This window comes from Echeneis naucrates, chromosome 20 (assembly GCF_900963305.1).
Source record: "Echeneis naucrates chromosome 20, fEcheNa1.1, whole genome shotgun sequence".
Lineage (NCBI taxonomy): Eukaryota > Metazoa > Chordata > Actinopteri > Carangiformes > Echeneidae > Echeneis > Echeneis naucrates.
In genome coordinates, this window is record NC_042530.1 from 462,807 (window position 1) to 486,611 (window position 23,805).

At 46.5% G+C, this 23,805-nt stretch overlaps 1 protein-coding gene across 1 annotated transcript in view; it reads right to left on the bottom strand.

Moving 5' to 3' along the window:
- rreb1a (ras responsive element binding protein 1a) overlaps nucleotides 1-20,616 on the bottom strand; it is a 44,636-nt gene extending 24,020 nt beyond the window's left edge. The window contains 1 exon segment of the mRNA XM_029528642.1: nucleotides 20,339-20,616. Within this exon segment, the coding sequence (XP_029384502.1) occupies nucleotides 20,339-20,378 (40 nt within the window). The 5' untranslated portion in view covers nucleotides 20,379-20,616.
- Between the last annotated feature and the right edge of the window lie 3,189 nt (nucleotides 20,617-23,805).

A 23,805-nucleotide genomic window follows, 5' to 3' on the forward strand; every position in this document is an offset into this window, starting at 1 on the left:
AAAGTCCAATTAAGATTTTGCAGATTTAATTTCTTTTCATCTTTTTGACGATTATCTGCAGATTAACAGTTTCTCTGATTATTGATAAATAAAAAGGAGTGCAGTAAAACATTTAGGTGACTGATGTTCCTTTAATATTCTCATATCTATTTATATATTTATATTCCCTATAGACAGTAGCTTCAGCTCCTGGTTCTGGTTCTTTCACCTCATTGTGACATGAATAAATGATTGTGGAATGAAATGGATTGCTTTTTAAATCTCATGAATTTTAAAACATCTGGATTGCATCTTTTCTCTCCTCATTTCACAGTTAATCAATCAGATACCAAAAAGCAGCTGAGAGAGACTCCAACCACCTGAATCTCCAACAAACCAACATTAGCAGGAATATTTCCTCCTTAGGAAGAGAGAGGAGCCATCAGATTCACCTGACAGCAGAAAGAAGATGTTTAACATTTTTATCTTCTCTTCCTCTTATTTTAGATTCTTCCACAAAGTGATTCAAAAACAAAAACTAACTCAGGAAGAGACCTGAAGCCTGAAGTCCAGATCCAGATGTCAGGAAATAGACAGCCGCAGTGAGAACAAGTCTGTCTGAACAAACACCAGGGTGTGAAGCCGACAGGTGATCACATGACAAAGAGGCGGAGCCAGAAGCAGCAGCAGCTGATGCAGCGGTTTTACAGGAGCGACGAAGATGACTTTCAAGGAAGGATGAAGTAGGGAGGGATTTCAATTAATGGGACAGTGATGGAGGGATGACAACCATGCTGCTTAACGATGGAGGCAGAACGAAAGAGGGGGCGCGATGCATGAAGGGGAGAGGAAACAAGGAGAGGGAAGGAGAGAAAAGAGGACACAAAGTAAGGAAAGATGAGGAGACAAGAAATGAGGATTCAATGAAGGAGAAGAGGACAGGAAACAAGGAGAAGATGAAAGGAATCAAGGTGACAAGATGAGGAAAGAGGAGAGGAGGAAACAATATGATGAGGGAAGGAAATGAGGATAGAAGAAAAGATAGGAAAGGAAACAAGGAGACGACATGGTATGAAGCGCAACAGGCAGAGCGATGGTTGTGTTTGTTCCACAGGTCAACTGGAGGAATGAATGGATGAGGGATGAATGAGTGAGGGAAGGAGGGAAGGAGGGAGGAGCATATTTACCCGTCCTTTTCTCAAAGCAACGCTCGCTCGCTCGTTCGTTCGCTCGTGTCTCGGGGCGGGGCGGGAGGGGGCGGGGTTTGTTGTGTGTGTGTCTGCAACCACTGCTCACACTGCAGGGGGAGAGCACAGAGACACAATCAGTAACACACACAGAGATAAACACAGCATCAAGACGTCTGAACATGACAACCTACAAACCGTTGCACAAGAGGACGAAAAGCAACACACAACTTTAAAACGTTAACAACCACATTGAGATTTCTGTTTTTCATCTTTGTGTTTACATTTTTAAAAACTCTCCTCATCTTTAGACTCTGATTCTGTCTGCTCAGTTCAGACTCTGTTCTCTGGAATCAGAAAACCAGAACTAACTGAAAACACTCTGAATGTTTCCTTCTTCTCCTAAAAAAAACTGTAAAGCAGAATAACCAAAGAAAAGTTGTCTGAATGAGTCGCTCTGGTTGGCTGTGACATCACCCACCGGAGCCAATAGGAGCGTCCCATGTGGAGACGTGACTCTAGACATTACTATCAAAGATGGAGGATGAGAATGGACGGATAAACACACAGAAGGAAGCAGAACTGGACTCGTCTGTTTACACAACAGACTCACAAACAAACAGCTTCAGTTCACAATTGCACACAAACTACAGCCCAGGTTGAAAGAGGGGAGGTCAATGTGCAGCGTGTGTCTGTGTGTGTCCGTCCTACTGTTACTGCTCTGATACAATCACCACTGTCTGATAACTCAAAGTGAACTGTGGCGACAGAGGCCCAGAGCAGCTCAGGTGATTGTAGGTAATAAAGGTGATGCCTGCTATCTGCAGATAACACACTGGTGATTAGCTATAAAATGACCATCGGGGGCGACTCCCCAGCTGGGGAGAGACATCCCCTGAAGTCTATGGGAAAATGTCCTCCTCCTCACTAAATGTTTTCCTGGTGAGTTTATGGTCTCTAGTTTCCAGTCTTCAGAACAAAATAGGGTTCATTTTTTTAGATGATGGTGAATTGCTAACTTTTCTGCAATAAAAGCTCCCTATAGGTGAAAAGAAAAGACTAATGTGTAAATGTAAGCACATCTACAATTATAGTTGTGTCAGAGGTTTTATAGGAAAAAACTAAGTAGTACAATAATAAAAACATCAACAATGATAGTTATTATATGGTAACAAACTTAAGAACAAAGAAACGGTGATGTGCAGCGGAAACAGGCTTAGCAGAGCGAAAGATGGCAGGAAGCTCCTGATGCAGACAGGAGGAGCAGCAGTGCTGCACAAAGACAATAATCTGCTGCCGTTCAACAGGGTACACTGAGGTGAAGGATGGGTGAGGCGGGCGATGGAGGGAAAGGATGGAGGGATGATGGATGGAAGGAGGGATGGATGGGGGAATGCAACAGGCTGTGGAGCTGAACGGTGGATGTATTTATGGATGGATGGAGGAAGGGGGAAGGAGGTAAAGACAAAGATTAAGAGCTTAGAGGGTTGGTAAGGCTAATTAAGAGGCAGCCGAGGATGGGCAGAGAGGAGAGGAGGAAGGAGAGCGTCTGCAACTGTACCACTCACTGTATGAATCACAAAGCTGAGTTTGTCTCGGTCCTGTTAGCATCCAGTTCATTTTAAACAGTTTCTGGAGCTAACGGGCTGAATTGTTGGAGATGGAGGAGGTGTAATCTGATAGGGGAGGTGCTGAAGCTCCCACCTAAACAGGGTTTATCACCACACCCCCCCTCCACACAAAGCCCCTGCTAAGCCAGCGGCTAATGGGCTAGCCCCGCTAACTCACTTTAGCTATGCTCGGCTACAGGAACAGCCGGCCGCATTGTTTGTAGCTTTGTGGCGTTAAACAGCTTAAATGTGATAATGAGAACTACCAGAAATATTAAGACCAATAGGGTCGAGGGTTTGTGTTGATAAAGATCAGACCAGAAGGGATGTGCACTTCCTCTTTTGGTTTCGCTCGTTTTGGCGACTCGTGCTAACATCCATTCTGACCTGCGTCTGAAGCAGAATGTTGAGTAATGAGCTGAAGTTTAAACGAGACAAACTGAAACAAGAACAACATTTTTTTAAATGTTAGATGTTATAACATCAAAAGATGACAAGGTTCTAAATGTTAGCATTACAACCTGCTGAAAAGTAACTACATTTAAGGTTTCATGAGAATCATACACATCTTTCTGTATCAATGATGTCATGTCAAGTCATGTTAGCATGTTCTGCTTCATATCATCACAACAGGTGTTACCAAGTCAATGTGAAGCCTTTACGGGCTAATCAGTGTTAGCACCAACAGAAAAAGGATTATTTAAAATTATTCACATAATAAATTATTGATTTCCATCAACAGAAAAAAAAATATTCAGTTATTGAGTGGTGACGCTGGTTGATGAGTCTAAAGCGCAAACAAAAAAGTGCAACCTGCAAGTTTGTAATGATTGAACATGCACTTTTCTTCCAGACGGCTGGCGGGCCTGGTCGCCTTCTTCACCTCTAACTTACAAGGCATGAAACATTAACCGGCTGCGGTGTCGCTGCGTGCTGGTTAGTGTCCGTTACAGTGTAACTGGGTTAACTGGGACTCAACAGGAGGAATGACTGAGCAAAACCTGAGAGCCGTTTGGAGAAAAAGATGCTTCCAACTGGAGCCCGTAACACTGCAGCGGTAAAAATAACCCGCCAAGCAGGACGAGGAATGTGTGTGTTGAAGAATGCTGCTCTGCTTTTGGTTGACAGGCATGGACAAGTGCAGAGGGCCCGGAGGAGGAGAGGAAACAAGGGGGGGGGGGGGTGCAAGTGGATGAGAGAGGAAAAAGGAACACTTAGGAAAGGAGACACAAGAAGGTGAGGAGGAGGAAACTCTGTCGCCCTTTAAAAGTACAAAAATAGGAAAAATACTCTTTTTCTTTCAAGCTGAAAGAAAAACAGTTTGTCTAACTTTTGAACAGCAGAGCTTTCTAATGCTGCTTGGAAAACCAATATTAAAGCCAACAATTGTTCAATATTTTCACATTTGTTTGAACTGATCCAGATATAACTTATCAATTATGGCCTGGAAACAACCACAGAATCTGATGATGCTGCACCGTCGCCATCTTGGCAGTGCTTGACCCCGCCCCCTAACTCCAGACTAATCCAAATATGGTCAAAGAGCTCATTAATTTGTTGGCTAGTTAATGAGCTAAGCTAATATAGCAGGTGTGGTAGGCTAAGTCATGAGAAACAATCCAAATTTCACTGAACATTTCATTAAAATTTTCTCTCTAAAGGACACAAACGCAGTCCACCTGTTACTCAAAGAGGCCACGCCCCCCGCCCAAATTAAATCCTTCATATGTAAACAGGTGAATTAGCTCCAGAGACCAGAACAGTTCATTTCCGTCTGGGGCGTCTTCTTCTACTCTTTATTTAACGTCACTGCTCTATGAAACCTTTCAGGATGTGCAGATGACACACACACACACACACACACACCTGCAGGCCCTTTTACGGGAAAGAGGCCGTATCATTATGGTCGGCTACATGTTTCACAATCCACACTGATGCAGCCCTGATGGAGCGGGTTGAGCGAGGTTACAATGACTGGAGAACAGAGAGAGAGAGTGATGATCCACTGGGTGTGGAGCGTTCAACACAAAAAAAAAAAAAGGGAAGTGAGAGAAGGAGGAGGAAAACACAAGAAAGAAGTGAGCGTCTTCTCAGAGGGAGAAAATCCGGTCAGACCAGACCGGCCGCTGCTCTTCTCATCCTCCACTAAACTCTGCCCTGATTGGCCAGCTGCCCGCCCCTCCATGTAACCACAGCCCAGATTGGCTGCCAGCACTGTGGCCCTGGCTAACTGCCCGACTCCTGCCTCAAGGACATCAACACCTCCTCCCCCACCTCCGTCCGCTCTCTCTCTGTTCTTTTGCTGCTCGCTCGCTCAGCATCCTTATCAACTGCTCAAACCACACACAGATGAGTCAGTACACGCAGTTACTGGTTAACTTTCTGTTCAAGTCTGATCATGTGTGCAGTGACAAGTTTTAGTTCTGTGTGTGAGTGGAGACCCTGCATGAGTTCCACTCCTCAGGATGCCATCACATGTTGCACGAGCTCTGTGAGCTTCCAGAAAAGTTTGTTTTAAATTAAGGAGAGAAACTTTCTGAACCTGTCTGAACGTTGTGTGTGATCTTCAACAACGATGCAGAGCTCAGGAGACTCGCTGCTGCTGAATACAAACCAGAACAGGAAGCAGAACGTTAAAGGAAGAAGAGGAAGGCTGATAACTGTTGTTAGATTATTCTCCTCTCCATCAATCCATTCTTTGGTTCATAAAGACACATTCACATCCAACAGAATGGCTTAAATTAAATGGAAATAATCTAAATAATTCAATAGTCGCCTGAGCTGTTTACTTGTTATTTCTAAAAAAAATTCTTAAAAAAAAATAAAGAAAACTGATTTATATTTTAAAAGAGAAACATCTTATATGGTGATAAAAAGGATTGATGTGCGACATATAAAACCTGTTTTTTATTGTAATGATGGCCTTCATTGACATGAATGAATGGACAAAATAGAAACGCGGACTAAAGTCTCATTTCAGATGGATGAGATGAAGCTAAACTTTCTTCTGCTCCAAACATCAGTTAAAAACCAAACAGGTGACGGAGAAGCTCCAGTTCAGCTGATGGAGTCAGGGTGAGGACTAAACTCCTGTTTCATCTCTGTGATGTAATGAAGCATCTGTCAGAAACTGATTTAGTTCTGCCCGTCATGACGCCGCAGTTCTACTTCCTGTATCTGAACATGGGCCGATTCCTCATATGAACATGGGAAAGACCAGAAAAATTACAAGGCAGCAAAAACTCAAATCAGCTGACTGTTTATGAGCAGCGTGTGCGTGCGTGTGTGTCTGTGTGTGTGCGAACACAGACTCATCTCTTCTTCCAGCTTTCTTCTGTAATTACAGCCACAGTGGTGTGTGTGTGTGTGTGTGTGTGTGTGCGTGTGTGTGTGTGTGTGTGTGTGTGTGTGTGTGTGCGTGCGCTGGGGGGGCAGCAATAAGTCAGACTGAAGGGGGGGTCACTGTCAACATGCTGTGCAGCTGTCCCTCTCATACTCTCTCACACACACACACACACACACACACACACACACACACACACAAACAGGTGTGTGTGACAGCCAGCGACCTCTGCTCTCTCCTCTGTTAGACTTCTATTCATTTAGACCACGTTAACAGATGCTAACCTGGACGCTTGTCTGTGTGTGTCTGTGTGTGTCTTTGTGGGTCTGTGTGTGACTGAATGTCTCTGTGTGTGTCTGTGTGTCTCTGAAAGCTTTATTCACTCCTGAGTAACCAGATGCTAACCTGCAGCAACGCCTTATGACACACTTCTTGTCAATCTGCTAAACACTTGTGCTACTGCTATTACAACACACACACACACACACACACACACACCCTCTACAGTCCACTAACTAGAGTCCAGGTCCAGCAGTCTGTCTCATGGACTCACATGTTCCTGTCCAAACCTGTTGACAGTCTGGGACAGAACCTTCAGCAGGACTTAACCAAAACATGGTTACCCAGCAATGCTAATGATGCTAACAGGAGCACATCATGGTTAAAGTCTCAGCTCCGCCTCTTTGACCATATTTGGACTGGGAGTTAGGGGGTGGAGTCAGCCACTGCTAAGATGGCGACAGTGGAGCAGGTCACAGAGGCTGCCTCCATCTTTATGTTCAGGCTGAAAAGGTCAATAACAAAGCAGGAACAGGAAGGTGAGGTGTATGATGGGATATGTAGTAACTTCTTGTTTCTCCATGAATTCTAAGATATTTTCCAATGTGGTCGGAACTTTCCTCCCTGAGCTTTGGTTTCTCTCTTTCTTCCTCCATCACTTCATCCATCCATCCTTCCTGCAGGAGTCAAACTCTCCTCCCTCCATCCTCCTCCAGCAGTTGTCTCTGAGCTCAACAAGCGACACATTCATCCAAGATAAATCCACACACACACACACACACACACACAGAGCAGCTGGCACACACCGCCTGCATATCTGCTAACACAACTGGAAGTGTGTGTAAATGTGTGTGTGGGTAAGAGAGTCCACATATTTGCAGGCTGACAGAGATTGGTGTGTGTCAGAGAGACGTGCAAGGGAGAGGCGACACACACACACACACACACACACACAGCTGGCCACATCCATAACACAGTGTGTCCTCTGCTTCAACAGGCTGCTGTTCTCTCTCTTCAGTCTGTCTATCAGAGAGTGTGTCTTCTCTGCAGAGATGATCCAGCTCAACACCAACTGACTACAACTGCTGCTGCCAAGGGTGTGTGTGTCTGTGTGCATTTGTGTGTACCATTTATTCAGAGACATGCAGATCTAAAACAGCTCATTTGGAGTCAATTATTCATCTGATATTCTGATAACCCTTGTTACCACACATTTTGTTCATGTCAACACAACAACAACACAACACTTCACAGAGACAGACACAACCTGAGCTAAATGCTAACAGTTATGCTGTTTAAGGTCACATGACTCTCCAGTGCATTTCTGGTGTGTAACGCTCCTGGGTGTGTGTTGTGAGGTATGTGCTGCAACAACCTGTGTTGTGTTTCAGGTGTGTGACATGAAAACTGATACTCTGATTAGTCGTGTGCACAAACACACACACTGATGTCACTGATTTAAGTCTTAAGCTGAATGTGTGTGTTTTATTTCAATGTAATGTGTGTGTTGCTTGAAGCCTCAGAGCGTGCTCATACACGTCAAAGCTGGTTTGAGCTCTGACTTATTCATCGCACACACACACACACACACCCATCCTGTATTTCAGGTGAGGTTTTACTTTGCATAGAGACACAGATGGAGAGAATAGACGAGAAAGAGGAGGCGGAGTCACACCCAGCTCCTACTGTTGATGTAACGCGGCAGGAGGAGGGAGAAGTCAGCGACAGTGTCGATTAATTTATCAGCAAACATCAGCAAATGCTCCAAACACAAAAATGTTTAGGAATGGAGGGGAAAGAAAGGAGACAAGGCATGCAGGTGGGGGGGTAGGAGATAGGATGGAAGGATGAAGGGATCAAGGAAGGATGGGGAAGGGAGGTAGATACCAGGGGAGAGGAAAATAGATTAGGAGACATAGAGGGGAAAGAAGAAGGAGATAGGAGGCAGGGAAGAGTAAAGAAGGAGTTAGAAGAGAAACTAGAGAAGGAAAAAGGAGGTAAGAAAGGGGACAAGAAGAGAGATGAAGGAGGGAAGAGGAGAATGGATGAAAGAAGGACTGAAAAGATAGAAGGAAGGAAGAGAGACTGTAAAAGGGAGATAAGGAAGAGAGAGTCAAGGGAAGGAGATAGGAGGGAGGAAAGGAAGCTGAAATAAAGTTTAACTGGTCCAAACTGGAAAAAGTTTGTCTCCTCGGCAACAACAGCTGTTAAAATTACTACACACACAGACACGCACATGTGGGATGGGAGGGTTACAGCCAACAAGGCCTCTGATTGGCTGAATGTCTGGCCTTGTACTTTAGTCTGTATCAGAGAGAGAGGGAGGAGGGAGGAAAGAAAAAAGTGGGAGAAAGGGTGAAGAGGAAAGGGCGATCAAAAAGAAGTTAGAGAGGAAGCAAGGGAAGGAGACAAGAGAGTAAAGGAGGGAAGACAGTAAAATGGGAAAAGGAGGGAGGAAAAGAGACGGAGCTGAAGAGGAAATCTAAAAAATAAGAACAAAGAAGATACAAAACACAAAGGAAGGATGGAGAGAGGAAGGGGAGTTAAAGAGGAGCGAAAGGGGGAGGAGGGATGAGAGGGGGAGTGAGACAAGGAGGGAAGAGGAGCAGCATCTCTGAGGCCTCAGCTGAACTGCATCATCTAATTACATCTGAGTTTGACATGAAGGCTGAATTCTTCAGACACAAAGAGGACCTTTATTGTGAAAAGAGGGGGAGTCTCTCTCTCTCTCTCTCTCTCTCTCTCTCTCTCTCTCTCTCTCTCTCTCTCTCTCTCTCTCTCTCTCTCTCTCTCTCTCTCTCTCTCTCTCCTCCCCCCCCCGCTGAAGTCTCATCCTTCACTGCGACTCTCCCGCTCAACTTTATCCGTGTGTTTTACAGCATCTCTGTGTAGATGGAGAGCAAAGGGCCGCTCAAGATAAGCAGTTAATGTGTTACGGGGGGGTTAGACAAAGTCCAACTCTTCGGGCACCGCTGATCTCCTCTCTCCTCCGACTGCTTATCGGTGCTGAAACAACACGGCCGTATCCTTCGCTTCCTGTCTGCAGAGGAAGCAGGATGCAGAGTACGGGTGGGGGATGGGATGTGTGTGGGAGGGGGAGTGGGGCTGAAACTAGGCCGTCTTTAGCCCCCCCCCCCCAGAGGTGAAGAGCCAGCTACTTTCTGAACAACAAGCTCAACAACAGCTGATATCAGCCTTTTAAACAACTTTTATTTTGAAAAGCTACAGAACTACACTGGACTGCTTTTCAGGAAGATGACCAAGAGCTGAAAGCTCTGGCACTACCTTCACCTGAGCGTGTCTTAAAGGGACAGTCAGGGATTTTACCAAGAGCCAAAGAAACTACAAATGGTGATGAAGGGGAGGAGAATGGGGAAGGAAGGAGGAAAGGAAGCAAGGAGAGGAGGAGACATGATTAAGTAAGACTTAGACAAGAAACAAAACAGAACGAAAGACAGAATAATCCACATAGAAAGAAGCTGTGTGTGTGTGTGTGTGTGTGTGTGTGTGTGTGTGTGTGCGCAGGGCGTGGTGCTGAGGAGGACCAGGTTTCAGTTGAGTGAAAAGACTCAGAGCCTCTTTGTGTGTCTGCCTCCGGGACAACACACACACACACACAGTTAGGTTCCACCTTTGTGTGTTTATTCATAGGTGTGTGTGTGTGTGTGTGTCCCACCTCAGCACTTTCTCATGGGAGGGTTTATTGTATTTTCCACTAAAAGCTGAATGGAGTTGGGTGGGCACACCTACTACTGGTGCAACCCCCCCATACACACACCTGAGTCCACACCCAACCCCCCAACTCATGCACACACACCTTGGCCCCATCCCCCCAAACACACACATCCCCCCATTATCTCCACACCAACAGAATGTCATTTTACTTTGAAGGGTTATTGTCTTTTCTTTCCAACTGACCAATCAGCCCATCAGTCGATCAATAAAACATCCTTCACTGATCTAAGCGAATAATTGGAAAAGCTAAAGATTGGTGCTGGCAACTCCTTTCAAGTGAGGGTTTCATTCTTTAAATCCTCGTTCACCACTGGAGTACAGAGACAGGAAGTCATGGCGTGCTCAGGTATCTGGACGTTTTGTCTGCGGACTAAGGACACAAACTTTCAGCCTTCACACACTGAACTCCATTTTAACATCCTTCAAACAAAACACACTCTGCCTCAAACTGAAGCGACTTGACAGAAAACAGACGTGTGCGGCGTGATGAACAATATATTTTATCTTTGCTGTTGTTGTTGACATGAGGACACATCGTGTCTGATGACAGAACAGGCTGAATGTGTGTGTCATCATGATAAGAGTATGATGCTGCTGTCGTCTGTGTGTGTGTGTGTGTGTGTGTGTGTGTGTGTGAGAGAGAGAGGGTAGGGCTCATTTCCAGAACCTGTAATTAGTCTCCTGTATGATGGGCTGCTGTGTGTGTGTTTGTCTGAGTGTGTAATCCCTGAAACCATTTAATGGTGTAACCAGTGTGTGTGTGTGTGTGTGTGTGTGTGTGTCATCAACAACAGTAAGAATGATAATTAGTCAAAAGCATGTCTAGGACACACAACCCCCACCTCTACACACACACACACACAGTGTTATAGGCCTAATTGGGAAAATTATGACAATAATCATCAACTGCAGCTTCAATTACATCAAATCAAGAGAGCAGATTAGTGAAGGAGGAGAGGGAGGACAGGGAGAGGAGAGAGGGAGGAGAGGGAGAGAGGAGAGGGAGGACAGAGAGAGGAGAGAGGGAGGAGAGGGAGAGAGGAGAGGGAGGACAGAGAGGAGAGAGGGAGGGAGGACAGAGAGGAGAGAGGAGAGGGAGGACAGAGAGGAGAGAGGGAGGGAGGACAGAGAGAGGAGAGAGGGAGAGGAGGGAGGAGAGAGGGAGGAGAGAGGAGAGGGAGGACAGAGAGAGGAGGGGGAGGAGGGGGGAGGAGGAGGACAGAGAGAGGAGAGAGGGAGAGGAGGGAGGAGAGGAGGGAGGAGAGGGAGAGGGAGGGAGGAGAGAGGGAGGAGAGGGAGAGGAGGGAGGAGAGAGGGAGGGAGGAGAGAGGAGAGGGAGGACAGAGAGGAGAGAGGGAGGGAGGACAGAGAGAGGAGAGAGGGAGAGGAGGGAGGAGAGAGGAGGGAGGAGAGAGGAGAGGGAGGACAGAGAGGAGAGAGGGAGGGAGGACAGAGAGAGGAGGGGGAGGAGGGGGAAGGAGGAGGGGGAGGGAGGAGAGAGAGGAAAAACCGGAGAAGGAAGTATCAGGATAGGAGCTGGGGAACCAGGAGAGGGATGCTCGGGTCAACACAGATGGTATTAAAAAAAGTCCTGGGGTATGTCAGCTCGGAGGTTACCATGACAGCGAGGTGTGTCCTGTGTTTGCAGAACAAACAATAGTACCTTTTCAGAGGAGGGCGGGGCTGAGTGTGTCTGTGTGTGTGTGTCAGATTACAGCCTTCCTAACAGTCAGATTAATAGGGATTACTCAACCTGGGTCTGTTTGCTCCATTCACATGCTGCTGCTCCATCAGGCCACTTCAACACAACTACAAGAACAACGCACACAAACTCACATTACATACCGTTCAAGTCATTAACACAATAACATTCAACAACTGCACACAAGGACCCGGTGCAGGAAAACAAACAACAGCTAAGGCCCACTGGGCTGCGACAATGATGATGATCACTCCTGACGTCACCTGATTCATCTTCATCACAGCAGTGTGTGTCTGCCCAGAAACAGAATTAAAGCAGCTGAAGAAAGTGGGACAAAAAAGAAATGGACACACACTTCGCATTGTGATTGTGGTTAAAGCTCAATCTACCTGTGCTGATTTAACGCCACAAAGTGCACTGTTATTTGCATTACCCCCCCATCACTCCTCCCTCCAATCCTGCAACGGAGCAGCAGCCGGCTGACAAAACTGTTTAGTCAGCAAGAAAGGTGAGTGGGGGAGGAGGGCGAGCGAGTTAGGAACAGACAGAGAGAGAGAGAGAGAGAGAGAGACACTGGTGGCCTCCCTCCAGAGCCTCCATCATGCTTGGAGAGTGTGTGTGTAGCTGCAGGAAATTTCCTCTGATCAAACTGAGCGTTTCACATTCAACTTTTTGTATTCATATTTTAAATGCCGCAGGTCGTCTTGCCAAAACAGGCCTAAGGTCACAGGGTCATCTGCTGCAATGGTCATTCTGCGCGGCAGCCATGTTTGATTGAACACAGAACTGTCAGACATGGGGAGTGTTGAGCACTTCACGTAATTTTTTTTTTTATAGTCCTGTGCAGTTTACTTTGAAAAGCTACAGCAGGAAACCCAGTTCCAGCGGTTTAGATAGTTCAGACTTGAAAAAGTAAAAGCTCTGATTCATGAACGGAAAAGTGAGCGTTTGGCCACAGATGTTGCGTGTTTTGCTTGTGCTTTATTTTGACAGGCCAGCAGGATGTAGCGTGCGGCAGCTGCGGCAGGTCAGGGTGGGGTCGTGGCGCTGACGGACGGCGGAGGAATGAAGCGGCAGAGTGGAGGACAGACCTGTTGTATGGGATGCCTGCAGAGCCAGAGTGTGTGTGGGTGTGGTGAGACTGTCGGGCTGATAAGCAGCTTGTGGAGCCAACTACCACAGCAATGGAGTGTGTGTGTGATGTCTGATATCCACAGACACACACACACACACACACACACTCAGGGCCACCTTCACCCTGTTTGCAGCAAATAAAGCCGTATTTACTGAGAGTCCAAAGTACAAGCAGCTCGGCTGTGAAAGAATGTCATAACGGGTGGAGGGGGGCGGGCCTGGAGGAGAGGGGGAGGAGCTGAGGAGATGAAAGGCAGGACGACGAGGAGGATGCTCACAGAAGCTTCTCTCCAAAGTTCATTTATGATTTTATGTGTTTAAGAGCAGGCCGCTGCTGTTAAAGGAGCAGTTCTACATTTCTCTGTGTGCTGGAGACTTTAACCTTCAACAAACAGAACTTCTCTGAACTGTAACAGAACTGTAACATTTGGACGTTTTCTCCAGCAGAGGTTCAGTCCACCTGAGCTATGAGGCAGATGAGAGACGTTTTTAGGAGGAAACTCGCTGTTCTGTCTGAGTCACCCCTTAAATGTGGGGAGCTATTAGATGAAGAAGGAGGGGTTAACAGGAAGTGAAGCAGCCTCTCATCAGGAGAGCAGAGGAGGAGACGGAGGAAGTGGAGAAACAATAGCTTCTCTCTCCCTTCTGTTTGTTATTGGTCCTTTATTTTCAGAGACAGTTACATAAGTGTCAGAGATGTTGTTCATCCTCTGCTGCCGAGCTTCCAGGAACATTTCAACAACTCACAGACAGAAAAAAGGGAATAAAAACGCCAACAGGATCATATTTGGCGAGAGAAATGTCTGTCAGCCTGAACAGTGGAGGGAAAAGTTTTCAGAGAAATGTGGAGAAAGCAACAACAAAAACTAAATGACTGATCCTGACATCCAATCAGACTCCGCTGAACACACAAATCACGAAGAAGACATCTATCAAAGGTTTTTCTCACAGTTCCAATGCAAAAATCACTTTTAAAAAGGATGGCATTCATGAACTGAGTAGATTAATGAATTATTTGGTCTAAATGCCAGATGAAGTGATTGATCAATAATCAGCTCTAGATGGAACAATCTGATTCAGATGGGTGGACTGATAATTCCAGCTCTAAAAGTTCAAAATAACGGAAGATAGTTTTGTTGTTTTCTGTTTCTGATGAATTAATTCATTATTGTTCACATCAGCTTCCTTCGCGTGAACCAGCTGATGAAGACTAATATTTACTCATCTAACCACAGAGTCTACTCTGCTATATTCAGACAATGATGTGTGTGTGTGTTCCAATATAACTGAGCTGCCTGCAGCCTAAATTTAAACCCAGTGACGAGACCACAAAGCAGTCATGGTGGGTTCAGTGTGTGTGTTGATACAATCCTACAGAGGCCCACCGACACACAAACTGTGTGTGTCCGTGTGTGTTCTTCAGTGATATTCATCCCTGGTGTCTTGTTACACTCTGCTTGTCTCTCCATCAGGACTTTGAGCTCTCTCATGTTATTGATCACTTCATTGATTATCAGACGTGAATGAGCCTCAGCTGAGACCTCTTCTTGATTAATCTACCAATTATGCAATCAATCGATCAATCACTCAAGGAGAGGCTGCAAAAATCTGATTAAATTATCAAAACAGCTGCACTTTCATTTTCTCTTGATCAACTAAACAATTAGGGTGCTATCCATAAAACAACTAATACTATACACTCTGTGATCAATAAATAATAATCATCAGAATCAAACTCCAGCAGAAACTCAGCTCCCGCCATCTTTCACAACACCACTTCCTGTTCATCACAGTGGTGACATCGGTTCACCTTCCTCTAACGACCTCCACCTGATCACAGGAAGTCATCACTCAGGTTGGACATAGCTGGTTCCTGCCCTGAGGGCCGGGGACCACAGGGGGGCCAATACGCCGTTTAAAAAAACAGCGAAAAGATGTCAGGATAGAAAAGATGAAATTATAAAAAAATGCATGCTTGTGTATTCAAAGAAAGGCTGTTGAAAGACGTATCAACATGAAAGCGCCCTCACTGATGTGGTCTTCCAGCTGAAGGTGATGAGCCTTTTGGTCCTGACAGAGGTGTGGCGGTTTGATTCCCACCCATCCCCCACACCTCACTGTCTACGTCCCCCTTGCCCCCCACCCAGACCCGACACCCACTGAGGCTCCACCCTGATGAAGACTGACGCTCCTGACCACAAACATCCATCAGGCTCCAGCAACTTCCTGTTTCTTTCCTCTGCAGATTTCTCAGCTTAAAGGTCTCGACAAGAAAACCCCAGAGTTTTCAAAATAAAACTCCCAGCAGCATTTCCCCAAAGTAAGACACAGAAGAGATGAGTCTAAAAAGAAGAGATGATGGAGCAGGGTGGGCGGAGCCTAAAGTGGCCCCTCTAAACTAAGGTTATTAAGCATCAAAAGTCTTAAAGGTCGGATTTCAAAGTTACTTCCTGCTGATTTAAGATCACTGACACACAAACTACACAAACATCACCTGTTCATAATGTGATGGAGGAACATTAACAGATCACAGGTCAACTCTGACCCCTTCTCCCCCCACACCTGTCTGAACTTTATGTAAACTCCTCCTCCTCTTCCTCCTGGTTGGGGGATGGAACATAATCTTATCTAAAAAAGGTGGGCCTATAAATAGAGGCCTGGCCCAGACACGGAGAGAGGGTGAGAGAGCGGTGCTGAGGTGGTGTTTGTGTGCGTTTTGTTGTCAGATACACTGACGCCGCCGCGGCTCACACTCCGATTGGCTCTGATGTTTCATAAATTCATAACTACACATTAATGTGGCTCTGAATAATAAAATTATACGTTATTTAATTAGCACACAGCTGATGAGGAAAAACAGGTGATGCTGCACTGTGGTCACACACACACACTTTGGTGTTTAATTGACAAACTGAACTAAGACACAAAGAAAAGGATCATCTGTGAACTGTGTGTGTGATAAATGGAGGTTAATGTCCCTCAGAGGGAGGATGAGATCTTTTAATTAGCTGCTCCACTTCAGTCCTTGTGGACACAAACGTCCCACTGAGACTCCCCATTAACACACACACACACACACACACACACACACACACACACACACACACACACACACACACACACACACACACACACACACACACACACACACACACACCACACACCACACACACACACACCACACACACACACACACACACACACACACACACACACACACACACACACACCTTTTAGTTTTGTTTTATTATTGTAGAAAATATAAAATATATAACGATGCAAAACAAACAATATATTTTACATCTATTCATGAAATAATCTGAAGACAAATAAATTCAGCTAAATGTATGAATCTTTTTTATTTATTTGTTGCAGTAAAATGTTAAGTTAATGTATAAATAATCTTTTTATACATTCTAACATTTTACATTTAATAAATGTTTAATGTCAGCTAAAAGTGCAAATAAGCAAAATAAACTACATATAAAATGTATAAATAAATGTTAAAAAAGTATTAAACCTTTACTTTTTTCTGTATTATCCCAAATTGCTTATCATCTAATAAAATGTTGGCCGTTAACTTCACAAACTGCACTACACTAAAAGAAATAAAACTGTGAAATAATTTCACAATATTAATGAGAAATAAAAGATAAATATGTAAATAGATACGTTGATCAGTCATTGATAAATTAATCAAATGATGAGTCACAGTCACAGTTGGTTAGTTTCCACTTTTATCACCTGCACAAACAAGCATCAGCCTTCGAGCTGCATCATGTCTTTACATGATTGTAACTGCAGGCTGTGTGTGTTTCATTTCACACAAACAGCACTCACAATGGAGGATGCCCCATCGCACAAGACACTCTTTGTGTGCGAGCGTGTGTGTGTGTGTGTGTGTGTGTGACAGGACACATCATCCACTACATCATCGCCCGTCAGCATTTTAAAATGTCCACCACCACAGAAGAAGAGGAGCTTTGAAGGGAACCAGAACCGTTCCCCAGTGCAGGTTTAATGAATATTGAATAAAACCCAAGATCTGGTTTAATTTCGAAACATGTCAGATAAACTCACACACAAACATCATGTGATCTGATAATCAATCAATGGCTGCAACCACGAGTGGTGAAAGCCCTTCTTCATTCTATCATCAATTAATGTGCTGAATATATCGTCAATTAATCAACTGATCTGAAAACTGTGAAGAGGGAAACCATTATTTTAACTTTTAAATACAAAACACTTGTTGACAAACTGAAGAAACAACTAATGTTGTTAATTCCAGGCAGTGATTACAGTTATATAATTGTAGAAGGTTTTTCAGTGATAAATTAAAGCATCTTCTGGGCGGGAAATAAAGCGCGTCGGAAAGCATCATCCTCCCCACAAAGACAGAAAAAAACCCTGACGCTCACAAGACTCGACGTTCACTTTGATGTTTTGATTAACACCTCCACCCCCCCTCCTCCCACCCACACCCAGCATGCATCTCCATTTGAAAACACAGCTTCTGCTCAGTGAAACGAGGAGTCGGGCTGAGAGAAGAGTGGAAGGATAAGTTAAAGTTTTCCCCCTCAGCAAGAAGAGCCTGTCAGAGGCTGAGAGAGAGAGAAGGGGGGGGGGGGGGGGGGGGGGGGGGGGGGGGAGAGAGACAAACAGACGGGGGGAGAGGGGGAGAGAGAGAGGGAGAGAGAGAGAGACAGTGGGGGAGAGAGAGAGAGAGAGAGAGAGCAAGAGAGTGAGAGGGGGGGGAGAGAGAGCAAGAGACAGAGGGGGGGGGGGAGAGAGAGAGAGAGAGAAAGAGAGAGAGAGAGGGGGGGAGAGAGCGAGAGACAGAGAGGGGGAGGGAGACAGAGAGACAGAGGGGGAGAGAGAGAGAGAGTGAGAGGGGGGGGGAGAGAGAGAGCAAGAGAGAGAGGGAGAGAGAGAGAGCGAGAGAGAGGGAGAGAGAGAGAGATCTGCGCCTGTCGCCGAGGGCCCAGCTCGGCCTCAGTGTTGAATTTCGTAATGGAATGCTAACTGCTCATCCGGATCTCTCCTCCTCCTCCTCTTCTTCTTCTGTCAGGAGGAGGAGAGGAGGACCAAAGGCAGCGGGAATATCTCCTTTACCATCTCACACAAGGCCCCAAATCGTCAAAAACCATCAGCATGTGTGAAGAAATCTAACCAAAACTTGAAACAAAGTCACCTCAAACTCAGAGCCAAGGCCTTCAGCTGCAACCACAGATTTACAGGAAGTCTGGGGGATACTGAAGTGTCTGACCCAGTAAGGCCGCTGCACACACTATTGACAACTAACCCTAACACACCACATGTCCCTGCAGGTATGATATAACATGGATTAAGTCCATACTGTGCAGTAACGGCACACAGAACTACAACTCAGATTAAAAACACACACTGCAGGGATGCCTTTAAACTTTGGGGATTATTGTTGATGAGTCCATTGGTCTGTCAGAAAATGATACACACCAATGTTAAATTACATCCCAACAGATGGACTGAATCATTGGGTTTAAAATCTGAGGAACAGGAAGTGTCTCTATTAACTTTAAGTCATGATGCTGCAGTCACATCCAGCCGCTCTAAAGCGTGTTAAACCTGGAACGGTTAAAGTGTGACATGTTGGCGGATGTGTTGACTTTTCTGGCCCAAAGTGGAGCTGAAGGTGGAGAGAGGGAGAGAGACGGTGGGCCGACAGGGAGCATCTCGGCCTGAGGCGGAGGAGAAGCCCATCACCGGCCACCGCCGACCGGGTCAGCAGAACCACGGCAGCATCACCCGGAAAACTGCAGCAGACTAAAAAAAACTACAAAGAACTACAAAAGCGCAGCGAAGCTAACGGCTAACGGCTAAACACAGAGTGAACAAAGCGGCCGGAGGTCGGAGAGTCGGAATAAACGCTTAAAATGGAAGTTATGATGTCGAAAGAAGAGAGGGACACCGAGGCGGAGGGGGGAGGAGGGGGGAGAGAGGGGGAGGAGGAGGGTGGATGCAACAGGCGTCACGTCGATGCTGCTGCCGCTGCTGCGTAACCGGAGACGGCCGAAAAGTCCCCGAAAAGCGGCCAAAAGTCGCCCAGCAGCCGGGGAAACCGGCCGCCGTCGAGCGGCCGGGCCCCGCCGGCCGAACCGCCGCACAGCCAGCCGTTTCTGGGTGAATTTGTCCGGGCAAGGTCACGGAGGAGCCGTCCAGCTAGCTGCCGTTAGCCGGGACACGGGCGGAAACACGGCGGCTGCCCCTCCACAATAAAACCAACACGAGGAGAACAGCATTAAGCGTCATGTTTTGTGTTTTTATTGTCACCTCAACACAAACACACACGGATGGACCGAGAGTATTGTGTACAGCCTGACCTGTTTTGTTACAGCAGTCAGCCGGCTGTAGTCACTCCAATGTAAAGGCTAGATGCACAGAAAACACCTGTTTCTGACTTTTACACGGATAAAGCCATCTAATAGATTTTATAATTACATAATATAATTCAGCTTCCTGATTTTAAGTTTATTCAGACGCTTTGCTTCAGAGCAGTCCAGATCTGTGTTCAGCTGTCATGTGTGACATGATGAAACAAACAAATCTGACCTCAGATAAGGTCTGTGACTATTAAAAACCGGAGAACTGAGACATTTCGTTCATATTTCCTGACAAAAACAAGGAAAAGTGATTGAGAGTCCGACTCCGGCCCAACAAACATCCACAGGTGGGTGGCGCAACAGGTGGTGTTTACTTTGAAAGGCCGGACAGGAAGCGGCCGTGCTGGTTGCCGCCGGCTTGCCGCTGACTCTGGTAGCTTTACACATGGCCACTAACAGCGAGGCTCCGACCAAAGTGCACCCGAGATATGGATGCTCAACTCCGGCGGAGAGCAGACTTTGACCCCCCACCCCCCCTCCACCTCCCGTCCCTTCCCTTCCCTCGCCACCCTCCCCGCGGGGCAAAAGCACCAAACGACAGCCTCCTAAATGTGCCAAACTCGGTGCCAAAGTTGCACCAAAAGTGTAGAAAAGCCCAAAAACCAAAAAAGAATGAGCGGAGACGCACCGAGCGGGTCCGCCGGAGGAACAGCCGGGCCCGAATTCCTCCGCTCGGATGCGCATCAAACTAGGAAGCAGCACGGAGAGAAAACGGCGACTCACCGAGTCCTCATCCCCGCTCCAACTTTTCACTTTGACGGCCACAACAAGTCCAAACTCTCCCCGCTGATGGGGGGGGGGTCCGGTCGGTGTCCGAGCTCAGGACACCGACCGGACCGAGCGGCCCGGTCCGGTCCGGTCGGTGGACCGACGGACGGACGGAGGGAGGGGGGAGAAAAACACCGACAAACAGCGATGGAGAGGCGGACAAAAAGAAGCAGACTTACGCTTGACTTTGTTGGGGTTGGGCTGCTTGCGCCGAGACATCGTGGCGAGGATGATGATGGTGCTGCCGGCGGTGGGGGCCAAGATGATGATGGTGGTGGTGGTGGTGGTGATGATGATGAACGGCGGTGATGGTGGATGAAAAAGGGGGATGAAGAAGAAAAAAAAAGGAAGAGGGAGAGAGAGGCTGCAGACTCGCTCCGGAGAGGAGAGGAATCAAAATGGCGTTTCCGAAGGGATGTGCAAACTTGGACAAACTTTACTCCGGCTTCTCCTCCTCCCCCCTCCCCCCTCCTCCTCCTCTGCCTCCTCCTCCTCCTCTTCCTCCCTCCTCTCCTCTCCCGGAGGAAAGGAAGCAAGGAGGGAAAAAAGGGGGAAATAAAGGAGACGTCGCGTTGAAAAAGTTTGACTTTAAGAGTCGTTTTATTTCTAATTCCTCTCTCTCTTTCTCTCTCTCTCTCTCTCGGTGTCTCTCGGTGTCTCTCTCCCTCTAAACCTGATAAGTAAAGCTCATCACGTGTTGTCTCAGTCTCCAAGGGGACGTGGCCACCAAGCATCCCCCCACCCATCCCCACCCCCCCGTAACGAGCCGTGAACACATCACCAACCGTGATGGAGGAAGCGCAAATGACGATGATCGCACCTAAACGCGTCTCCTCCGTTAGTCACTTTTTATTTTGCGCAACAAATCTTCTTTATTTACGCAAAAAAAGTCTTTATCTGTCTCCACAGTAAAAACCCCACCCGTCAGCGGCCGCCCCCTCCCTGCCCGCCCCTGCCTTCGCTTTGTGTCGGCCTGTTTTTGGATAAAAACTGATTTTAATGCTGAAAGTTGAGTTTTGAAGCAGCTTCCCCTCTCCCGCAGCTGCCGCACCTATCGCGAGGATTCAGCCGGAGAAGAGCGGCGGACAGGCGGACGTATCGCGGGATTTGGACAGCGGAGGGATGCCCACAGTCAGCCTGTTTAAAGGTGAGGGGGGGCAAAGTGTCAGTGCTACATGAAGCTGCCCAGAGAACAATCATTTCTGAGACTCAGGGTATTTAGGTGGACTTTAAGGAAGTGTCACATCTATCAGGATGTTTGTAAGGTGGAGCTTTTAAAGTAGAACAAAGTCCAACAGTCCAATCAGAACTTCTGTTAGAAGACAGGAAATGTCAGCACTGAACGTCTTCAGAGTAAAAGCACTTCCACCTTCAGCTGTAATCCTGATGCTCCCTGAACCGAAAACTAGACTTCCTCTAAAGAACTTGACACTTGTTGATGTACAGCAGTGATGAGGATGTGGTGTCTGTTTGTGTGTTTTTGTGTGTCTGTGCGTGTGAGAGCTCTCAGCTCGGACTCAAACTGAAGCTGGGAACTAAATTTAAACCCTCTCTGACTTTCATTGTTAAATTTAGTGTGAGCAGCCCGACTCCTCGCTCGCTGCTCGGCGAGTTCCTCTCCCACATTCCTGCCAGCCCTCCATCTCCAGATACAGACCCCACCTCCCCATCCTCCCCTCCCCCTTCCCCTCCTCCCATCATCCCCTGCTGGATAGAGGAGCACACAGGCGTCTCTCCTCCCATCACACCCCTCCTCCTCCCCAGCGGGCGGCTGCAGCAGAGCAGGAAGAGCCTCTCCATCTGTGTCGGGCTGGTTCGGCCTGTTGCTGCTGATGATGATGAAGGAGGAGGAGGAAGGGGGGAGGCCTGATGGGAGGATTTGGGTGTAACCGGCAGTTTGATTTGTGGGTAAATAACTCCAAAGCATGAGTTCACTTTTGTTTAGAAGCCTCTTTTTGTTCTGGAATCATTACTTTTCAGAAACTTTTTGTTGACACATCAGTTTATCTCCGACACCAGAAACTCCACCTGATGCTTTAGTTCAGATGAATCTTTAAAACCTTCAAACTAAAGTCAAACAGTGAAATAACTCCGTCCTCAAAACTTAACAATGTCTCAAGGTTCCAAAAAGAACAGCAGAAAAGAACCATCTCCAAACTGAAAAGTAGGAAAATTCCATCTAAACCTTTTTCTTTACAGAGTCGGACTAAAGACTCAGATGATTTGCTCTGGAGATGGAGGAGACCAAACACAGAGCTCAAAGGTGAATGTGTTTCCAAACATGGATGGTTCTTCCTGTTTCCTCCTTGAACTGCAGAATCAGCTGATTTGTCTAATCTGAAAATGACTTGAGTGATAAACTGTTCAGATCTGGATCAGTCTGACTGGAGCTGATTTTTCATCATTACTGAGCAGAACTCCTGATCAGATAAAGATAAAAACAACCCAAACACATGAGAGGAACTTTTCTTTGGAGAAGAAGGAAACATTCAGAGTGTGTTTGTAGTTAGTTCTTGTTTTCGGAGCTTCTCTCCCCGATTAGATGAGGAACCCCGTCAGTTCTCAGACTGCTGGTTCAAAATGACGAGAGGACTCTGATAGAAACGGTGTGTACTGTTGACAGATGATAGAGACAGATAGAGGCAACAGAGCTGAAACATCCAATCGCTGCTGGAGACTCACAGGCCACGCCCACGCCTGTTAGCGCCATCATAACCATCACAAATAAAGGCCCAGGTCAAACCCGGCTGGACCAAACATCCTCACTGTGCAACCGTTTCCTTAAAACAGACACAGAACTGGACTAAAGGATGGACAATAAACATCCTTCAACAGAACAGCAACAAACATTTATGAGAGAAATGTGCAGCAGCTCATTACTAGTGACGTTAATGGTTAATTATAAATTCTAATAATAACAATAAACAGTGATGATGAAATGAATCCAGTTCCTGAGTGCTGTCTCAGGCTGGAGTGTTATAGTTATAGATAGCATGACCTTTCATTTATAACGTTGGCCTGCAGGTCTGTTACCAATATAAAATGTCATCCGATCTAAATTTGGCAAAGTGACGGCAGCTGAATTATGAGTTGTGACGCCGTTGTCTCCACGTGGAGCAGAAACAGAGACAAACCGTCAAACATCTGCTGAAACGGTGACGTGAAGAGCGGCTGCTGGCGGCTGAAGGCGGAACTAACCACCGAGTGTGTCGGCCCACCAGACCCCGAGGTTCTCTCAACGATGGTTCTGAGTGGAAACCTGTCCACACACTGAGCCAGGAAAGCAGCTAACAGTGTTACATCACTAATCCAATCACTGCTGTTCATCTTAACTGGCCACTTTTCAATTCAAATGAATGTATTGAGATACAATGAGCCCACCCCCGACACACGCAGACACACACAGACACACACAGACACACACACCAGGCAGAGCCTCTGAGGTCATTCACCAACATTAACATGACCTCGTTACCTTCACATGTGGATTAGCTGACACTGCCTTTATTGTCTCGGACAGCCAACGTCTGTTTTAGGGAAGTTGGACACTAAATAGTTTTTACTATAAAGTATTTCCTGAAAAGTCATGCAGACATTCAGGGTCCTCAGAAGATGAACCCCGGTTAGTTCATGATCCAAGAGCTGA